This window comes from Daphnia pulex, chromosome 2 (assembly GCF_021134715.1).
Source record: "Daphnia pulex isolate KAP4 chromosome 2, ASM2113471v1".
In the NCBI taxonomy this organism is placed as follows: Eukaryota; Metazoa; Arthropoda; class Branchiopoda; order Diplostraca; family Daphniidae; genus Daphnia; species Daphnia pulex.
In genome coordinates, this window is record NC_060018.1 from 6,429,400 (window position 1) to 6,448,375 (window position 18,976).

The 18,976-nt window shown below is 37.6% G+C and overlaps 1 protein-coding gene across 20 annotated transcripts in view; it reads right to left on the reverse strand.

Annotated features, from left to right (window-relative positions):
* The window catches only part of LOC124200893 (twitchin-like), a 45,027-nt gene that overhangs the window by 24,152 nt on the left and 1,899 nt on the right, over positions 1 to 18,976 (reverse strand). For 3 of the 20 annotated variants that reach the window (XM_046597256.1, XM_046597281.1, XM_046597247.1), the window contains exons 3-39: positions 18,870 to 18,891; positions 16,845 to 17,007; positions 16,099 to 16,240; positions 15,851 to 16,001; positions 15,517 to 15,720; positions 15,143 to 15,444; positions 14,819 to 15,048; positions 14,434 to 14,748; positions 14,282 to 14,372; positions 14,036 to 14,208; positions 13,653 to 13,958; positions 13,501 to 13,580; positions 13,258 to 13,424; positions 13,170 to 13,189; positions 12,139 to 12,990; positions 11,451 to 11,480; positions 11,349 to 11,387; positions 10,779 to 10,979; positions 9,795 to 9,839; positions 9,023 to 9,061; positions 8,401 to 8,436; positions 7,508 to 7,655; positions 7,370 to 7,434; positions 7,125 to 7,296; positions 6,890 to 7,029; positions 3,429 to 3,554; positions 3,193 to 3,337; positions 2,806 to 3,093; positions 2,548 to 2,692; positions 2,358 to 2,482; positions 1,931 to 2,284; positions 1,639 to 1,845; positions 1,407 to 1,547; positions 1,169 to 1,336; positions 984 to 1,108; positions 728 to 905; positions 440 to 587 (exon numbers count right to left, since the gene is read on the reverse strand). In XM_046597256.1, the coding sequence (XP_046453212.1) occupies positions 440 to 587; positions 728 to 905; positions 984 to 1,108; positions 1,169 to 1,336; positions 1,407 to 1,547; positions 1,639 to 1,845; positions 1,931 to 2,284; positions 2,358 to 2,482; positions 2,548 to 2,692; positions 2,806 to 3,093; positions 3,193 to 3,337; positions 3,429 to 3,554; positions 6,890 to 7,029; positions 7,125 to 7,296; positions 7,370 to 7,434; positions 7,508 to 7,655; positions 8,401 to 8,436; positions 9,023 to 9,061; positions 9,795 to 9,839; positions 10,779 to 10,979; positions 11,349 to 11,387; positions 11,451 to 11,480; positions 12,139 to 12,990; positions 13,170 to 13,189; positions 13,258 to 13,424; positions 13,501 to 13,580; positions 13,653 to 13,958; positions 14,036 to 14,208; positions 14,282 to 14,372; positions 14,434 to 14,748; positions 14,819 to 15,048; positions 15,143 to 15,444; positions 15,517 to 15,720; positions 15,851 to 16,001; positions 16,099 to 16,240; positions 16,845 to 17,007; positions 18,870 to 18,891 (6,283 nt within the window). Of the gene's footprint in view, positions 1 to 439; positions 588 to 727; positions 906 to 983; positions 1,109 to 1,168; positions 1,337 to 1,406; positions 1,548 to 1,638; positions 1,846 to 1,930; positions 2,285 to 2,357; positions 2,483 to 2,547; positions 2,693 to 2,805; positions 3,094 to 3,192; positions 3,338 to 3,428; positions 3,555 to 6,889; positions 7,030 to 7,124; positions 7,297 to 7,369; positions 7,435 to 7,507; positions 7,656 to 8,400; positions 8,437 to 9,022; positions 9,062 to 9,794; positions 9,840 to 10,778; positions 10,980 to 11,348; positions 11,388 to 11,450; positions 11,481 to 12,138; positions 12,991 to 13,169; positions 13,190 to 13,257; positions 13,425 to 13,500; positions 13,581 to 13,652; positions 13,959 to 14,035; positions 14,209 to 14,281; positions 14,373 to 14,433; positions 14,749 to 14,818; positions 15,049 to 15,142; positions 15,445 to 15,516; positions 15,721 to 15,850; positions 16,002 to 16,098; positions 16,241 to 16,844; positions 17,008 to 18,035; positions 18,284 to 18,869; positions 18,892 to 18,976 lie in introns of those variants that run through there. The other 17 variants (XM_046597288.1, XM_046597271.1, XM_046597367.1 and 14 more) reach the window with 13 other exon arrangements.

Consider the following 18,976-nt stretch of genomic DNA (forward strand, 5'->3'; position numbering starts at 1 on the left):
GGAAGTGTAGGGACACACATTTTATTTTACATTCCCAATAGGGAATAGCAGTAAAAAAATATTTGTAGTTGAACTTGATTGCATGTTGATGCAACGGTTAGTTGCATACGAATATACGTGTGTACACCTAAAATGTGTTGGCTTTGAATGTCTTTGCGCCCCTAGGACGCTCCCATAAGATTGCATTATCCAATTTGGATTAATAATAAAACACAATATCTAAGATTATCTCTCTTCTCGTCAGTCGACGCCACGTCAGCAGTAGTAAGTCCGTCATAATAATCATTAATTTGAAACAGATAATTGAGAACTTAAATAAAAATCTAAACTTGATGCAATAGGCTACATGGAATAATTTGTAAATTATTTAAGTAATTTCAATTTCTAGCTTTTTACAAGGCTTAACATTAAAGAACGAATTAATTAAAATTTTGTTTACCGTTCTCCGTCGATTTTGATGGCTTTTCCTTCGAGTTCCCACGAAGCTTCTGGTTCAGGTTCACCACCGTACTTCACATCAAATTTAATGATTTGTCCTTTTTTGATCACCAGCGGTTTCATAGCATCTCCGATGATGTAAGGTTTCACTATTAACATAGTAAGTCATTAAATATTTGAAAAATAGGGATCAAATCGAAATTCCACAAATTTGAAAACAGGGGTGTAATATTATAGAAGGGAAAGGATTTTAGAATAACTTTATAAATAGACGAGAGAATATTCGTACCAAATCTTGACTTGGCGATGATTGGTTTGGTAGCCTCACTTGGTTCTCCTGGTCCCGCTTTGTTAATTGCCTTAATGCGGAACTCGTATTGAGTACCTTCCTTAAGGCCGGTGACTGTTCCGCTGGTAGCGTCACCTGGGAATTCATTTGCTGTCACCCAATCGTTTCCGAATTTCTCCTGAAAAATGTTTGATAGGATTTAATACGCGCGTTATAAAACGGAAGCTAACCAGTAGAAATGAACACTAAGGCTCACCTTATATTCAATGACATAGCCAGTGATCGGAGAACCTCCGTCATTTTCAGGCTTAGTCCATGTAATATCTGCGTGATCAGCATCCCAGTCGACGACTTCAGCATTGCCTGGTTTCCCTGGTTCATCTGTTATTTAAAATACCAAATGTGAGTAAAGTGAAAATTAAAATCTATCTTGAACCTTACCCCAAGGATCTTTGGCAAGGACAACTTTGGGGAATAGACCGGGCTCTGAATTTCCCATCTTGTTTACAGCCACAACACGGAATTTGTATTCCTTCTTGTTGATTAATCCTTCACACTTGAAAGATAGAGGCTGATCGGCTGGGGATTCACCAACCGGATTCCATCCACCTGTTGGAAAGAAATGACCAAGTATGACGATTGCAAATAGTCAATTAACGACCACAAAAGTCATACTCACCCTTGACAGACAAGTCCTGGCGCTCGATGATATAGTTGACAATGGGCATACCACCGTCATCCTTTGGCTTCTTCCACTTGAGAACGCAGGAATCTTGGAATATATCGTGAACTGAAATGTCTTCAGGTGCACCTGGCACGTCTGTTAATGAAAAGTAACCAAAATATTTCATTAGCTATTCACAGAAGTCAATAATCAAAGGGGAGAATATTTTAATTCCGGAATTATATACCTTGAATATTAAAGTTGACATCCTTGTTCGTTTCTCCTTGGGCGTTCGAGAGTTTGATTTGATATAGACCACTTGAAGAACGGACCGTCTTCTTGAGTTTCATAATAACCTTATCCTCTTGAACGATGATTTCCACATCTTTGACGCCAAGGGCTTTGCCGTCTTTCAATAGTTTTGCTTCAACAGGAGACTTTCGCATTCCAGGGACTGTAAAGAATACAACAATGGTTATCCATTTAAAATCTAAGATACTGTTGGCGAGATATAATTTCCCGCGAATATTTAACATTACCAGTGTATGGGACGTCAACAATTAGCATTTTTCCAGTGGGTCCTTCGACGGGACTTTCAAGGTTGATTTCAGGTTTTCCCTCGCCTTTGTTGACAGTCAACTGACAAGTCGACTTGAGCCGACCGGATTTGCATTTGATTTCTCCTTGATCGGTAAGCTCCAAGCTGCTGAAGATGAGCTGGTGTTTACCGCCACCCAAGTTTTTGATTTCGATGCGATCGGACGCTTTAATTGCTTCGCCATTGAGGAAAAATTCGGTGGAAGCGGTTTGATCGGCAACTTCGACCTCCAGAATTAACTTCTCCCGTTCCGTGCCCACCGTGTCTTTTAATTTCTTGTTAAACTTGTTAACATCTGCATAAAAACGTGTGATTTGAGTCGGTTGTATCGGATGCAAAAAATGAACAAATTAAAAAGAGAAACTTACAATCAACGGTAACCTCTGAATTGGTTTCGTCTGCGTTGGTATGGCAAGTGTAGTGTCCAGCATCGTTCATTTTGATCTCTTTGAAAAATAAGCGACGCTTTTTGCCCTCTACTTGGATCTGAATCCTGTTAAACCACACATGTTAATAGTATCGACCGTTTCGTTGAGAGTTTCTTATTTGAAAACTAACTTTTTATCTGTTGGTTTGAAGACTTCACCGTCCTTCTTCCAGATTACTCCCGCGTCATCCTCGTCAACTTCACATTCTAGCATCACGGCCTCTTTATCAGCAGCTTGAACACTAAGAAGAGTCTTGGTGAACTTGTGCGGGAATTCTGAAATCATAAATAAATAAAAAAAAATGTTATTAAGTTCACAATGAAAAGATAACTACGGGTGGTTTTCAAGTGGTTGACGGAACGAATTTCTGATCGTCGCGAAAAATTACCAATAAACTTGAGGTGACAAGTAGTCTTCAGGTTCTGCCTCTCAATTTTGCAAGAGTATTCGCCATTGTCTTCTTTAATTGGCCCTTTGAAAACGAGTCGGCAGGTTCCTGTTAGGTCTTTGCTGATTTCAAACCTCTGACCGTCTGATTCAATCTTCTCCTCGCCCTTGTACCAATTGACAGGCGCTTTGTGATGATTGACCTGGCATTCCAGTTCATATTCACGGTTAAGATAAGCTTCAGCTTTCTTTGGCAACTGGCGGACGAACGAATAAACTTGGTCGGCCTCTGAACAGTCAAATGAATATGTAAAAAAAAAAGATATTTTAAAAATTGTAAAAATATGAATTGTTCTCTGAAGTAATGCAATAATTTAACCATACGTACCCTCTACAGTGAGATAGGCGCTACAAGTGATGCCACCAATTTCGATTGTGTATTTGCCCATGTCGTCAACTTTTGGTTGAGTAATGATCAGTTTGTAAACGTCGTTTTCAACCGTCATTTTATGGCGAGAGCCAGAGAATATTTCCTAAAAGATTTTGAATAGAAACAAAAAAATTAATTAATGTGACTTCCGCTACCATTAATTATAAAAATAAAAAGCTAGATTTTGAACGTACATCTTTTTTGAGGTACCACTTGGGCTTGCCATTGGGTTTGGAAAAGATGCATTCGAAAACAACTTTTTTGTCTTTTCCTTCTTTGACGGTCTGGTCAATCAAAGGCTTCATGAAACTTTCTTGTTTCTGGTTGTTTGGCAGCACCACGACGAAATTGAGATGAAAATTATTGAAAGGAAACAAAAAAAAACATTGAAAAACAAACGAATATGTTCAAAAACAAACGAAAAGCTTTCATTCGATGCGTGACCACAGTAACGAATAAAAAGATAAAAGTAATCGATTTTGAGGATGAATTTGAAATTGATTTGCAACGGATTTCCTGTCTTTCAAAGGGACTATAATTATAAGCAACATAAAACAAACGAAAAAAAAGATTGAAACAAAACAGATAAAAGCAGAAATTCCTTAATAAGTAGATTTTTGTAAAAAAAAAAAAAACATTCCAACTAAAAAGGGGAAAATGATGTAACAGCTCTTCAAACATCATCGTAAAATACGACGATGTGACTCGTAGCAGCAGTTGAAAATATACATAGAAAAATCGATAGGTATTGTACAGTTAAAAATAAATTAAGGAAAAGACAGAGAAAGAAGTAGAACAGTACAACAGAGTAATAGAGATAGGAAGAAGGAAGTAGTTGTTTGATTTTTCAAAAGAAGTCGTATGTATCTGTAGGAATACACCAGTTAAATTCGATGAACTAGCCTAGTGATTAAAGGTTTGGCACAGAAAATATTGAGCGCATAAAGGGCAGTAGGAACTTAGAGGACAGGAATCCGGTCGCACGATCGACTATCATCAACAATTCTAATATTTCAATTGAACAGAAGGACATAGTGTTTTGAATAATATAAATACAAAAAAAAAATTTCAAACCAATTCATAAGCATGAAACTCACTTACGCATGTTTTTGTGAATTTTGCCACTCTGTTAAACGGAATGCGTGTTAAATGTCAGATAAGTTGTTCGTATAGTCTGTTAAAACTTTTTCGCAACATCGCCACATGCGATCGCTTCCAAATCCTGACACCAAAAGACTGATAGTTCCGTATTTATCCCCTTACAAATTTGAGCGTCAATCCGAATGAAAAAGTGGCGATATTTGGAAGCTATAGCCAAAGAAAGGCATTCATTTGAAGTAGAACTGAACGCGAAGACGTGGTGACAGTGCTGACACTGCGCATAAACTGTACACTTTCAGATTTATTTGGAAGAATTTGAAAGAATGGAAACGGGAGGGTCGTTACTATTCAAGCGATCATAGAATTGGCTTCGTTAAGTTGTAGTGTTTCATCATTCAGAAAAGAGATAGAATAGGAAAACCTTTAAAACAGCTGAATTTGTACGCGTATTTAAGTTGGAAGAATGAAGGAAAAATTAAAAATCAAGAAAAAAAAATATTATGCTGGTAATGTTTAACGGCACCTCCTCTCTGTTGAATGGTTGAAGAATCGGCCAGTCGGGAATAATTTCGGCTAGTGATGGTCGCCGTGGAGTTGGGGCTTTCTCCGCACTCTGACATAACAACATGATCAGAATGTGTAATCTTTTCGATTGGCTATTAAAGGGCACCTCATTTGGTTGCTTTTCTCTTTTCAAGTTTGAAATGGTTAGCGATAAAAATACTTTTGAGAAATCAGCGAAATAGTCAAAAAATTGTGAACAGGGCCTTAATGTGCATCGATTGCATTTAATTAAAAAAAAACGTGGTGTCGTGAAAGAAATAACGCGGTGTCGTGAAAAAAAAACGCAGATTGCTGTTCCAAAGAACAACATGATGCTTTTAAGTGCAACCAAGCCGCTTCAGTTGAAAATATCCCGTGCCAAGTAAGTTAGTAAAAAAAAAATTCGAAATAAAAATAAATTATAGAAAACCGAGAAATTAAAGAACGAATTGTCGTTCCAACCGTGACAAAGTGCTCAACCCTCAATGTCATACGTATCTGTAAAAAAATATTATCAAATGAAAAATAAATCACACGCAACCAAATAGACACACTTCACTCAAGTCGCTCCTCAATAGGAAAAAACCAAAAACAGACACAAACTCTAAACGTGGTAAATTGTGCTTGACTTCTGGACTGTGTTCTCGTGTTGAAGTCGAACGTTAGATGAGCAATACGTATTAAAAAGTCGTTACCAAAAGAAATTAGATCAAAATGAAAAATTGAAAAACAAAAAAAATCACTACGGAGACGTGATCTGTCACACCTCTATGAGATCCGGTTTGGCCAGGGTGGGCCAATCGGGTATAGTTTCCGCTAGTGAAATACGCCTTCGTCCAGCACGATCAATGTCCTACAGCACATTGAAGGCATACCATTTTCGTTACGTAAGGAATCTGTTTTTCCACTCTCTGAAAGCAACTTGATGAAAAGGGAGGTTGTTTCGTTATGAAGGAAGGATGACGAAGAGTGGACGAAGAATTAGAGTGGACAAGGAAAATAATCAGTGTTAAGTTAAGCTACCAAATTTGTTTAATTTACAGGGTTCTGACTGTAAGGCTAATTCCCAACTACAAGTAAATGTCGACTTAAAAATCACATTTTGAATTGGTAAAAAGTCGTTCTAGACTACTTATGAAACTATTTAAATCCTTCTTCAAATTAAAAACGCTTTTGGCTAAAAAATCATCCAGCGAATCGCGGAAGAAAGCGGTTGGCAACCCCAGACCAAAGTGTACAAAAAATGCAAGATTTTAATATACGATTTCGGAAGATTCCCCTACTCCCAGCCTTGTGTTAAGTAAATCCCATATTAGTTGTTCTGTATACCCAGCCATTCGAATGGATTTTTGAACCTGGTGTACGAAATTTGAACCGAGTGGCCAACACATCCAGATTCCAGACCAAGAAAAGGAGAGTGAATTAAATTGGGATAGAGGCGGGTAGGAAAAAGTGGGTTTTGACAGACACAAAATGCATCAGACCTTCTGTTCATTCCTGCCCACGTGTTTTAAGATGAGGAGATAGTCAGCTAACGAAAGCCGACGTTCCCCGTTCGCTGAGTAATTCGAATAATCAGGCGGAGGCGATGATTCCTTGCTTGGCACGTTCTTCGTTTCCATGATCGTCAAATAGACGACAGTTGATTTTGATGAGGGTGAATGGAAAAGTACAAGACACACATGTTGATTTTTCGTCCAGCGAAAAATAAATTTAACCAGATGCCATCATGAATATTTCACGATTCTTTGTCGAAGTGTCTACAAGTCACTTCGTCATATTTACGTACGACCTTAATTTTAAACGCTGGCAAGAGCCATCATATTATTTGTAAAAATGACGGCAACAATAAGACATGTGAAGGAAAAGAAATGAATACAAATAGAATAGAGGACAGAAAAGAGAAGAAGTTTGGTGAATATACCAATCTTAATTTAACTTGGGTCTAACTATTTGTTACTAAGCATTTTCCCTAGGATGAAATAAAGACAGATCGAAGATGAAATCTTACCTTTTCGACTTTTTTCAGTTGTGGCTTGGGTGGCTCCTCGACTTCTTTGAGAGTGCCCCAGTCGGGATCTTCCTTATCCTTGCCCCATTTGGCGTATTTTCGTTTTTTCAACATTGCGCGGAAGTCCATTCCACTGGAATCTGTAAAAAAAAAAAAAATTAATTAATAAAAGTAAAAAAATAAAATCTTCAACTCACTACCTTGTGTGAATAAATGAAAGATTAGCGATAAATACCTGATACGAAAAGAGTAGTTTCAGCCGTATCTTCTCCGTGTTCGTTGGTCACCACAATTCGGTAATTTCCTTCGTCGTTTGGTTTTGTCTTGCGGATGCAAAGAGTCAGCGTATTCGTTTCGCCGTCGGTGACGTATTTGTAACGACCACCATCCATAATCTCCGTGATACCCTGTTTTAAAAAATACCACCAATGACAATGACTTTATGTTTGTAAGGTCAATCTTGAGCAAGGCGATAATTACCTTGTAACACTTGAAGGTTGGAACAGGATTACCCTCCACGCGAACGGTGATGTAGGCAGTGGCATCTGAAATACGTTTTTCAAAACAATCATTATTGCAATCTCCTTTGACACAGATGCAATCTTCATCGTGATGAACCTTCAACCGCCGAATAATTCTCTTGGATATCGACAATGGATGGTGGACCAGGAGGACCGACCGGTCTTAGCGGCGTCGATACTTTATCAACGCATTCCCCGATGTCAGCCGCACTTGGCCGACGCGCGTCGGAGCTGGTTCTTCGTTTCTACGATGATTAAAATGAAGAATATGAATGTGATTGAGATCCTCGTCCTGGAGCTTCTTCATGTGGATTCTATGTTTAGAGCGGGTGAATTGTGAGTCCTCCACACTTTCAGCACATTCACCACAATCGGATGGAAATAGAAGGACGGTAGACGTGTAAAACAATTGAAAAGTGCAAGCAATTCAGAGGATATCACAAAACAGAAGTCATTCGCGTGCAGGGTAATTTTTTTTTCTGGGAAATAAAGAACAGGTTTGGTATGACATTCAAGATAATTCAATGTGAACGTTTCCAACAGATTGAAGGATTAAATCAATGTGATTTTTTTGTGTTGGATTAAAAACATTCAACGAGCAGTAGGAGGCAAAATGATTAGTTTTTGGTGAAACACATTGTAACAAGCTGGCTTATTTTTTAAATTACTGTAAATCTACATACGGCTACACATCGTGGGAGGAAAGGGATCAATTGTGCAGAAACGTCTCTGGGAGATAACCTTGGAAACAAATCTACTGTGCAGATATTTCATCCAAAAGAAATATACGAAACAGTCTAACACGCGCAGCGAAATCCTCTACAATTGCACGTTTTTGGGTGGAGGTTACAATCAAAAATATTAAACTAATCAGTGCCTATATTGCGCATACGACAGATGGAGAACCACCAACAGCGCGCATACGGTACGACACAAGAACAACGAACGAGGAAACTAATTTTGTGTGTTTTTTTTCTTATAAGGTCTAACCTGTTTTTCATCCATTTCCCCTGGCCTAACTTTTTTCTGATACACCGGAAGAAGTAGGGGAGGAAAAAAAAAAAAGAAGAAAACGTCGTTAAAGAAAACGGCATAAAAATTGACGGATAAAATGGTTGCAAACAAAGACAGACATGTTGTTGATCATAAATAATAATTGGCATCGATAAAAATAGATAAAAATAGTATAGAAGCAGAATAGAGACATTTCGATAGGTATGCTCTGCAGCATGCGAAAATGGCCGGAAATGTACGCTAGGTACACTGAGCCGCGAATCTGCAAAAAAAGCGCATGGAAGCATTAGCAGCATTCATTTTAAATAAACTAATTTAAAATGTATTCAGTTTTTTAATTTGGGAAAATGATACTAATCCCATAATTGCGTTGTTGTATAAGAAATCGACATTTCTTTTGAGAAATGCTTGTTTCTTGACTTAAAAGAAAGCTAAAGGAATCAATTAATTATTATTTTCCCTTCAGATTGCACCCAAATCAGCGCGAAGCAAGCTGCAAGTAGCACTTAAGCAACAAGTAGCTGGTATAATAAAATGAATGGCACAAAGGAAAAAGTCGGCCCGAGAATCACGGTTCGTTGATGAACAGATATCTCACCTCGGCAGCCAATTCACCCGGGCGTAATTTGATTGAATGCTGGAGGCAAAGCACCAGACATGGAATTGATTGAAGAAGAGACGAACAAATAAAAGCAAAAAAAATAATAATGAATAAAAAAATGAAATAAAAAATAGATAAATAAAAAGTAAAAATAAAAACAATAAAAAAGAAAAAAAAAAGAAAGTAACAAGGCAAACAAAAATTAGAGAGATCCGGCTGTATAAGGATGGAGAGAGGATTCACTGAGGAACACACGTAAAAAATGGCATTCAACATTTCAAATGGATCAACAGTTTTCGATTAGATTCCTATTGAAAATGAGTTTTCTTGATACTTATACTCAAAATTAACGATAGACTTCTTCTAAAGTAATATCTTTGGTTTTCCTATGTTCGTTCTTAATAAAGAAACATAAGCGCTAATTTTGAAAATGTGAATGATTCAAATCTATTAATTTACATAATTTTGTAACGAGTGTTAACACTTGGGTTGGAATTAAACTAAATTCAAAATTTTATAAAGCAATCTATACGTAGCACATTTTGTACATAAACGTAAGCTCTTAACGCTCTAAAATAATTTTCAGTTTCCTTTTCTTATTTAATGAACACGAAATTAATGGAGCTATTCGATAGCCAATAGGGGATTCAAAGGTTTCACATATCGAGTCATGCGTACTATATTCAAGCAGGTTTCATTAGTGTTATCAAATAAAAATAAATAAATAAATAAAAAAAAACGCGGCATGCTTCTCAAAATATTATCTTACCCTTCGGTCCTCTAAGAGCTCGCCAGGACGTAGTTTTCTATGTTCCTACCAAACAAACTCCGTTTCACATGTGCAAAAAAGCATTTTCCCCTTCTACTAGACATGGAGGCAATGGCATACTTCATTCCCAAATGACAATTACATGATGAAAAACACTAAACTTGATCTACATGTTTTTTTTTACAAATCTAAAAGTATAACCTAGTCCTACTCAACTCAACGCAGCATTAATTAGGCTAAACAATTTCATTATAAAAGCTATTTGTAGCTACGAGGCAGATCAACTACCGAACATAGCTTTCAGCCACAGTATTAAGCCGACAAACCTTACGCAGACATTAAACGAAATAGTCCCACACGTGCTTGCAATCAAAGACCTGTGCAAGACAAATATAGAATATCTACTGTACGTTCAAGCATGATTATTGCGAATTCGACGGCAGTATTTAATCAATAATTTGGAGCTTACCGCAAGAGTAAAAAAAGAACTTCTATCACACATATCTAGATAGGTTTGGATGACGGGATTTTAATAATCTACGTATACGTATAACTAAAATATGACTCCTGACGAGCTTATTGCAATGACCAGGAATTTTCCTTGTCAGAAATTCGATTTTGATGTGCCCGGCTTCCGCCTAAAAAGGAACTTAACAACTGCGTTTAAACAAACTCTCCCAAGGGTTTAAATACGTCTTTTTACCGTATTTATCAAAATTTTCGCATAAAAAGATAAAATTGTAAAAAATGGTTTAAAAAATGAACATCACTTAATATCGTGAACAATGATGGAAATGTGCGTCCGATCTGAAAAAAGTTCCACTTTACTGGAAAATTGATTAATCACAGGTTCTTGGAGATCTAAACCCTTAAAAACATATTCTACAGAATATATTCATACCAAAATTAAGCTAACACACAGTGAACTAGAAACAATGAGATAGGTTGTATGCATCTCATTGTTCCTGGAGTTTTGAAACATACCTCATCGGATATCAGTAGACTGGGACGGCGAGGTTGATCCTCTGGTGGAATAAGAGATCCTCGTCTGCTTGGTGGTCCTGATCCAGTTTGAATGGAACCACGGCGACTTCCTCCAGGAGATTCCAGCTCCAAAACCTCGATTTTGGGCGCTTCTTTCTCTCGCAATTTCTTAGCCAAATCTTTCGGTTCCTCTTTTGGTTTCTGTTTTGAAATGCAACATGATTAACTTAATGTTACATATCTTCTTCAATGTCTTCTTTTGCTTTTTTCCCTTTGAAATATTTACAGGCATCATATTTTGGCATGAGAAAGATCAAGTCTTTTTCCCACTGAAATTATAATGCGCCGTATTGATTTAAAATTATTCTCCCGCTTTAAGCAATGTAAGGGTTCTTTAATTATGTCCATACCAGAAAAAGCGGTACACGGAGGGGAAGAATTTCATCACACTTTAGTTTTGTACGATTTAAAAAATAACGAATTTTTGAAGGGGAGAAAAGGTAAACAAGAAATATGAGAGCTAATCATCCCAAGCCAAAAAAAGATAAATAATTCAAAATGTTTTCTTACCTCTTCCTCGGCGGGTTTGGCGGGTTTCGTTTTTTTTTCCTAATAAAAAATTATGTGTAAACGACTGTAGATTTGTAAAATCCGAAAAAATATGACAGTCACCTGTTCTTTTGGTTTTTCCTCCTCTTCTTTCTATGAAGTGAAAAAAAAAATTAAATTAGAACATGTAAAATTATGTCAAATACAGACAGTGAGTGCGTAGGCAAATTCTGGTAATAATTGCAAAATCGAATATTTTTTTCGATTACCACTAGTGCTGGAAAATTAAATACATTAGACATTTCAGACAAACTACTTTCATTCGAAATATTTGATACATATTATAAGCCTATGTGTTGTTTTCATGCAGATTCTTGAAGCAAGGTTTAATTCCCATGCAAATAATCTTAAATTCAAGGGTGTTTAAGGGGTTTGAAGGTTAGACAGTGAAGTTCAATAATTTACATTATATGTGTCATTTTTTGAGCAAAAATTCATCTTGGGTTGAGTTGCAAATAAGATAAATTATATGATGTAATAATCCTGCGATATAAAGAGATCGAAAAAACATAATTTCTTTATCCTCCTTATTTGGCCCCGAAGTTAAATATTATCGGCGTAAAACTGAAGAAATAAAAACGGCATAGATTATCCACTTCCGCGCTGAGAATCAAGCATATCCGCTGTTAGATCATATTCGATAAAACTGCTCACCAGCCTTGACATGCTTTTTTAAATTCAAAATGTCCGCGCAATTTGGGTTAAAACTGGCGTGTAGTTAGCTCCGAATTTCGATTTTCAATTAACCTACCTTGCCCCTGGTCGGTTTTAATGATCTTTTTGTATCACTTAGAGTTTTGGCCACATCAGGTGATAATTTCGAAATCTGTTTCTCGTGTTTTCCAACTCCTTCGACGGAATGTGATTTTTCCTGACCTTGAGGTTCGGTTATTTTAGGCACCAGGAGTGTTTGCATTGAAGTTGGACCCTCGTTTATCTTGTGTTTGTTTACTCCATGGTCGTTATTTGCTTGAGAATGGGGTAATTCTGTTTTGCTATCCGTTTTCTTAGAATCATCTGCCTTTTTCTGTTCTGATTCTAGGGTACGGCTTGGCGGAACCTGAACTTCCTGCACCGCGGGAGTTTTCTGTCTTTTCGGTTTCAAATTGTCTTTCTGTTCAACGGCGGTGCACTCTTTATCTGGAATTTTGTCTGTTTTGGTGTTAGGAGTTACTTCTTGCTGTAATCCATTGGGGAAGGTTGAAACGCCAATTTTGTCGTTCTGACACTCAGGTCTTTCACTAGGTTTTTGGTTGTTTACTTTTTGATCAACAGTTTTTGTACTCTGCTGAGATCCTTCTTCACAGATTGGGAGGACAGGAGTTTCTACTTTGTTGTTTCCTTCTTTTTCTGTTTTGGGTGGCTGCATCTTTTGTTGACTTTCAGATGGATTGGTGTTCTCCAAGGAATTTCTCTTAATATGAATAGGTGACTTCTCATTTGTAACAATTTCGACTGGCTTCACTGATTTTTCAGGTTTGTTTGTAGGTTCAATGACATCCATTTTCTCTTTCCCCATTTCAGCTGCATTTTCCTTAAATTTGGGTTGTTGGGGTTGAATCTTGTCTTGGCTTTCCTCTGGTACTAACTGGTCTTCAGATTTCTAAATCAATGGTTTGGAACAAGCATGAAGGTGACATGCATATCTAATATACCATCTTGGCTTGACGGGCAAGACAACAAATTCTATTTATACTTATCAGGCACTACTTCATAACTTATCATCTTTGTTACACATTTACTATACATTACAAATAGGTTGATATTGTACATTTCGCTTACCTTTTCTGTCTTCTTTTTGCCTGGAAAGAAAACATATTATTAGTACCCAGGCGTTAGTATAAAAATAATTCATATTAAAGATTATTACCGATAACACTAAGTTTTGCAGAGCTTTCTTCTTTTCCAAATTCATTGATGATTTGGCATTTGTAGGTTCCTGACATCTCTGTACGGACCGACTGAATGTGTAAGCGAGCTACAGTGCCATCAAATGTCATACGCATTTCACTGCTTTCTCCAATTACTTTTTCGTCCCTTTATTTTCAATTGAAATTATGTTCGGTAATGTTTTGCATTTTACTCTAGAAAATGTGTGGCAATAAGTTACAACCTTGTCCACGTGACTTTAGCTTTCGTATCACTGGTCTTCAATTGGCAGACGAATTCGGTCGATTTACTTTCTTCTACGGACTAATCGTTTGATGCAAATATTTGTTAATAAAATCGAAAATATTTTTAATTGCGTGCGAAAAATAAAGTTACCATATTTTCAAGAGCCTTTGCAAAAGTCGGTTTCGAGCCTTCAACTTTTTTGGGCTTTGTCTCGGGTTTGGGTTCCTCTTTGGGCTTTTCGGGTGTTTTAACTTTTTCGGGTTTGGGTTCTTCCTTGGGTTTCTCCGGTTTGGGTTCTTCCTTGGGTTTCTCCGGTTTCGGTTCTTCTGCAGGAATATCCTTCACCTCCACCGTTTTCGATACGGCTTCTCCTTTTTCATTTTTCGCCACCAGTTTATAGATACCTTTGTCACTTTGTTGAGCCTCCGAAATCTCCAGTTGAACAGCGAATTCACCCTAGGATTTTCAGATAAAATATTGTTATTTAATCAACCTACCTATTATTGGTATTGCATAATATTTGCGGTAATTACTTCCGAAACTCGGGTAATGTGAACCATGTGCTTGGAACTTTTCTGAACCACACTCTGTTCTTTGTACCAAAGTACATTAGGTTCAGACTGCGCCTTAACGTGGCATTCTACTACAATAGTTCTCTTCTTTTCAATCCTGATGATTTTAGGAACATCGGGAATCACAGGAGCGACTGGTTAGAGATTTTAAAAAAATTAGATTGGCCGTCGTTCAATAATTTTCTCTAATTAAAAATGTATTCTTACTTTCAATATTGAGGTTTAAGTTGGCATGGACTTCTCCATGTAAATTCTTGACTGTACATTTGTATAGCCCAGCATCATTCGGAGCAGGATCCTAGAAACAGGAGCGTATTATTAAGATCATTGACGATTTAAAAAAAAATGATCAAAGTTACCGTAAGTTCTAATTTGATGCTGTAAGTGTCCTTCTCTTGAACGACTTTCATGGAAATGCGTGACGACTCCTTGATCGTCACTGATTCCCTGGTCCAGGTCACAGTGGGTTTGGGATCGGCTTTTACCTTACAATACATGGTAACTTTCTTGCCATCCGCACTGGATTCCATTCGAGGTTTCTCCACAAAGCTAGGAGGGTAACCTGGTTCTGGTTCTGAATCAGCTTCAATATTCAAATTGAGCTTGGCATTCGACTCGCCGTGGTCATTCTTGACGTAGCACTTGTAAGGTCCACCATCAGCTTTAGAAGGATCCTAAACCGGCCAATTTCCTCCAATGAATCAATTTCGTAGAATTTAGAAAATCTAGCGCTGAATTTCTCACCTTGATTTCAAGAACCAACTCGTACACGTCACTTTCGATAGCAGTACACTTCATTTTAAAGCGGGAAGATTCCGTTACTTGGGTTGATTCCTTGAACCAAGTGACGACTGGAGCAGGTTTAGCTCGGCATTTGCACTTCATTGTAATAAGAGTTCCAGACTCGTTGGGAACAATCTTGGGTTTCTCGATGAAAGTCGGAGCAATAGCATCCGAGTTTTCTTCCTCACCACCTTTAAATGCATAATAAATTAATACAATTAATGTTTCGGATAAAAGGCTGGAGAAAGTGGGCAATAAATGAGTGGATTAAAATCTATGAAATACCTTGAAAGTTAAGCGCTATATTTGCGTTACTCTCTCCGTAAGCGTTGCAAGCATTGCAGCGATAATTTCCTCCATCTTCTTTAGTAGGATTAAGAATTTCAAGCGCCAGCGAAAATGTGTCTTTGCCGAGGGGAGTTCGAGTCATTTTGACTCGCGAGCTGTCGGCAATGACTTTGTTACCCTGGAACCAGGTGACTTCTGGACTTGGGTTGGCTTCCAAAAGACATTCCATAATTAATTTGTCTCCCTCTTGCTTGATGGTGGGCTTCTTGGGAAAGCGCGGGGCTTTGCCCTCGGGGATTCTGAAGAATTAAAGACAGGTAATGAAATGATGAAATGTTATTTCCAACTTTCAATTGTTCTTTGATTATTACTTGGGCTTGCCGCCGCCTTCAAAGTTCAAATTGATTGTAGCGATTCCTTCTCCGTTTGCGTTTTTGGCCACTGCTTTGTATTCGCCCTCGTCAGTTGAGTCAACGCTAGCGATTTCCAGCGAGACCAAGTAGAACAATTTAGCATCCTGGACAATACTGACTTTGTGTCTACCACCCTCCTTGATTTGCTCTCCTTTGTGAAACCTGCGTACGTAGAAGAATTGGCAATAATGATTTAGTCAATTTTTGTTTTGTCCTGAAGAGTTCATTAACTATTTATGACGTCAGCGAATTCCATTCATCGAGATAGTAAAATGTCAGAAATAATAGTTACCATGTCACTGTTGGCTTGGGCTCACCAACCAGGCGACACTCAAAATACACTTTGGTTCCGTCATCCGACTGGCGAATAACGGGGCGTTCCGTGAAAGTCGGTTTAACATTATCTTGAGTTTTCCCTTCGTTAGATGGGTTCAAATAGGAACCTACGATGAAAGAAATGTACAGAAAGAAATAAAAAAAGTTTAAGTTAAAAAAAAGAAACAAACAAAAAAAACAAGTAAAAAAACAAAAAAACATTACTGTCAAAATTGAGACTGATCGTGGCGTTACTCTCGCCAAGCTCATTTTTAGCTGTAACTTTATATTTTCCACCGTCTTCCACAGCCACACTCGTGATCTCCAAGGTGGAAAAATATGAATTGCCATCTTTTTCGATCGAGATCTGTACAAAACAATTTGTTGTAACTACATATAACATATAACTCGGTAAGGTAGATAGGCCTAGTACTATATACACATTTGCAAAGTATCAATTCATTGTGATTTCAAGCGAACCCATGCAACATTTCGTCTATTCAGCATAAAGGACAGTGACGCGAATCGCATTTTTTAAAGAAAACCCAAATCTGGATTACTAATCGTTAACTCCTTTTTGTAATTTGCGTGTTATTTTCGAACAACGGTCAGCTTTCCTGCCTAGACGCTGTCCCCATTGCTCGCTCAGGCGGTATCCATAAATAGCGGGTGACTAATGCTCTGGCATCTGAAGGACTACACCATACATCTACGTTTTCGTACATCTCATTCACATGCAGTTATTATCAGTTATTTAAATACATTGCTGTTTGCTGATATCTCTTTGGAAATCCAAAAAAATGTTTGACGCTAACGGCTGTCGGTTTAACGATTAGTAAATTTCCGTTTCTAACTCTACGAGAAATATTTAGTACTAAATCAAAAGATATTTGGCTAATTTTCTATAGTGTGTACACTTTTTCACAGGGGATGTAAAAGGGGGGAATAAAGACGTAAATTAAATAACTTACTCGGTATCGACCGCCGTTCTTGATTGCGGTGCCACCGTGAAACCAACTGACTTCAGGGCGAGGATCCGCTAAGATTCGGCACTCGAATCGTAATCGTTTGCCATCTTCTTCTTGCTTGATCGATGGCTTCTGGGCAAAAGTAGGTGCGATTCCATCAATTTGCCTGAAAAACAATTTTGGAATTTAAATGGTTTCTCTTTACGATTGATTGATTGATTACTGTTATCAGCTATGATCTTGATTAGTTAAAAATTGAAACTATGCTACTTAATTCACCATTTTCGAATCAAAATTTTCTGAAAGGTAGTTAATAGCTCAAAAACAGTCATACTATTCCACAGAGTTTTTTGTCATTCACGCCGACTTTTAACCCGGGAGCACATATTTTCAGAAACGGTAAAATAAAAATTAAAAATTAACTTGTTAAACTTACTTAAGTTAAATCTCTTACTGCCAACAGCGTTCTTATTTCTATAACTTATTTACATTTCTTATAAATATAAATCCAACAATTAATTTTTAACAGCATTTATCAGAAGAAATTAAATAAATACTTTATCAATAAAGAAACATCTTGATTTGCTTTTGGTCAACTCAAATGATTGCGAAAGTAAAAAAAAAAAAATTTCAGACGCCAGTCGATATTGTTGTTTGACTTTCCGCTCTAGATGGACGTACCCCATAGGTGGGCACGAACGAACGGCCAAAAAAGGATGTCGAGTTTATTTTCAGTCTCAAGGAAGCAACACTAACATCGGCTAGAGCGGCGAACAGGAATTGTGTCGAACTTATGGCGGATGCGCCTGAAAACAGAACGTGAAAAACCAGCGATGGCTAGTCATTTCGTTCGGTGGAGGGGGGGGGAGCTATGTGAGCCAAATTCAAATTTGGGATCTCAAAGTCGCAGGCTTATTGCGTGTTCCAGCTAAACTGGACATTCTCTCGTCATGTCGGCGTATATACCGGCGTGTATTCGCTCGTCGGATTGTCACACCTTCAAAATGAATAATCACGCAGGATGCCGGCAAGATGTAACTACTAAATGCCGCGCGCGCAATTTAAATTCTAATTCAAAATTCGGTCAAATACCAAATATTTTTCACTTAGTCCTGAATTTATAAACTATTACAGTTTATTGTTTGATCAACACTATATCGAGTCGTAATGAAATGGGGCAAAATCTGAACGTACCTGGGAGCCATGATCTTTCAATCTCACAAGATAATCTCGCAATCGGTTAGAGTAAGCGCAAATCTAACGCTGAGAACTGATCACTTGATGTCGCACTGTGAAGAGTAGTAGACCATCACTGTATTGGGAAATTCATATGACCTCGTCGAAAGATCAAAGTCCAACTGTCCGAGTTACAAGGGAATAAGAAGCTCGAAGGAAACGTTGCACCTTCCAACGTCAACCGACAGAAGCGACTGAGAGTCAAACGAGCAGCTTTATATACGATGAACCTTCTTTATTTCTAGTTCCTGACAGTGTCGGAGTGAGAGCTAATTGAGGGGACAGTCACGTGATTTCATTTCCAGACTCGGCTATAGTCATGAGCCACATTTCCCCCCACATGCACACACAAGTCCGACATTCTCCATACCTCCGTCCGCACGACCGGAGATGAGGCGTTTCTCTTTTTCGACTCAGTCACCATTTCTCTTACATCTTAGCAACTCAAACATTTTTTTTTTCTTTTTTCTCTTTTAGAATTATATACAAGTCCTTTTGAAGAGACCGATATAGCTAATAAGTCTTTTAAGAAAATATGCCAACTTTTTACATTCGTTACTATTGCAGGCAATCAATATCGGTTATGGTATATCTTCCTGTTATTACTTTTTTTCTACGTATAATGACGTGCAGATGTATTCCTAGTTTATGGCTAATTTCAAATTTGTTTAGAAATCAACAGTCTTAACCAATTACACGGTTTTAATAATATTCGATAAGGTTTTGAGTTTTGCTGTTATGTAATTTAAGGTCTACAAATAATTGGATTGAAATTTCGAAATTTTGACTCACTTTTCTTTGGGTTCGTCCGTTGCTGTATTCCACCAAAAAGAAAACGAAACAAAAAAATACGAAAATAAAGGTTAAGTGTGCGGAGAGATAAATCATAAAATGGCATT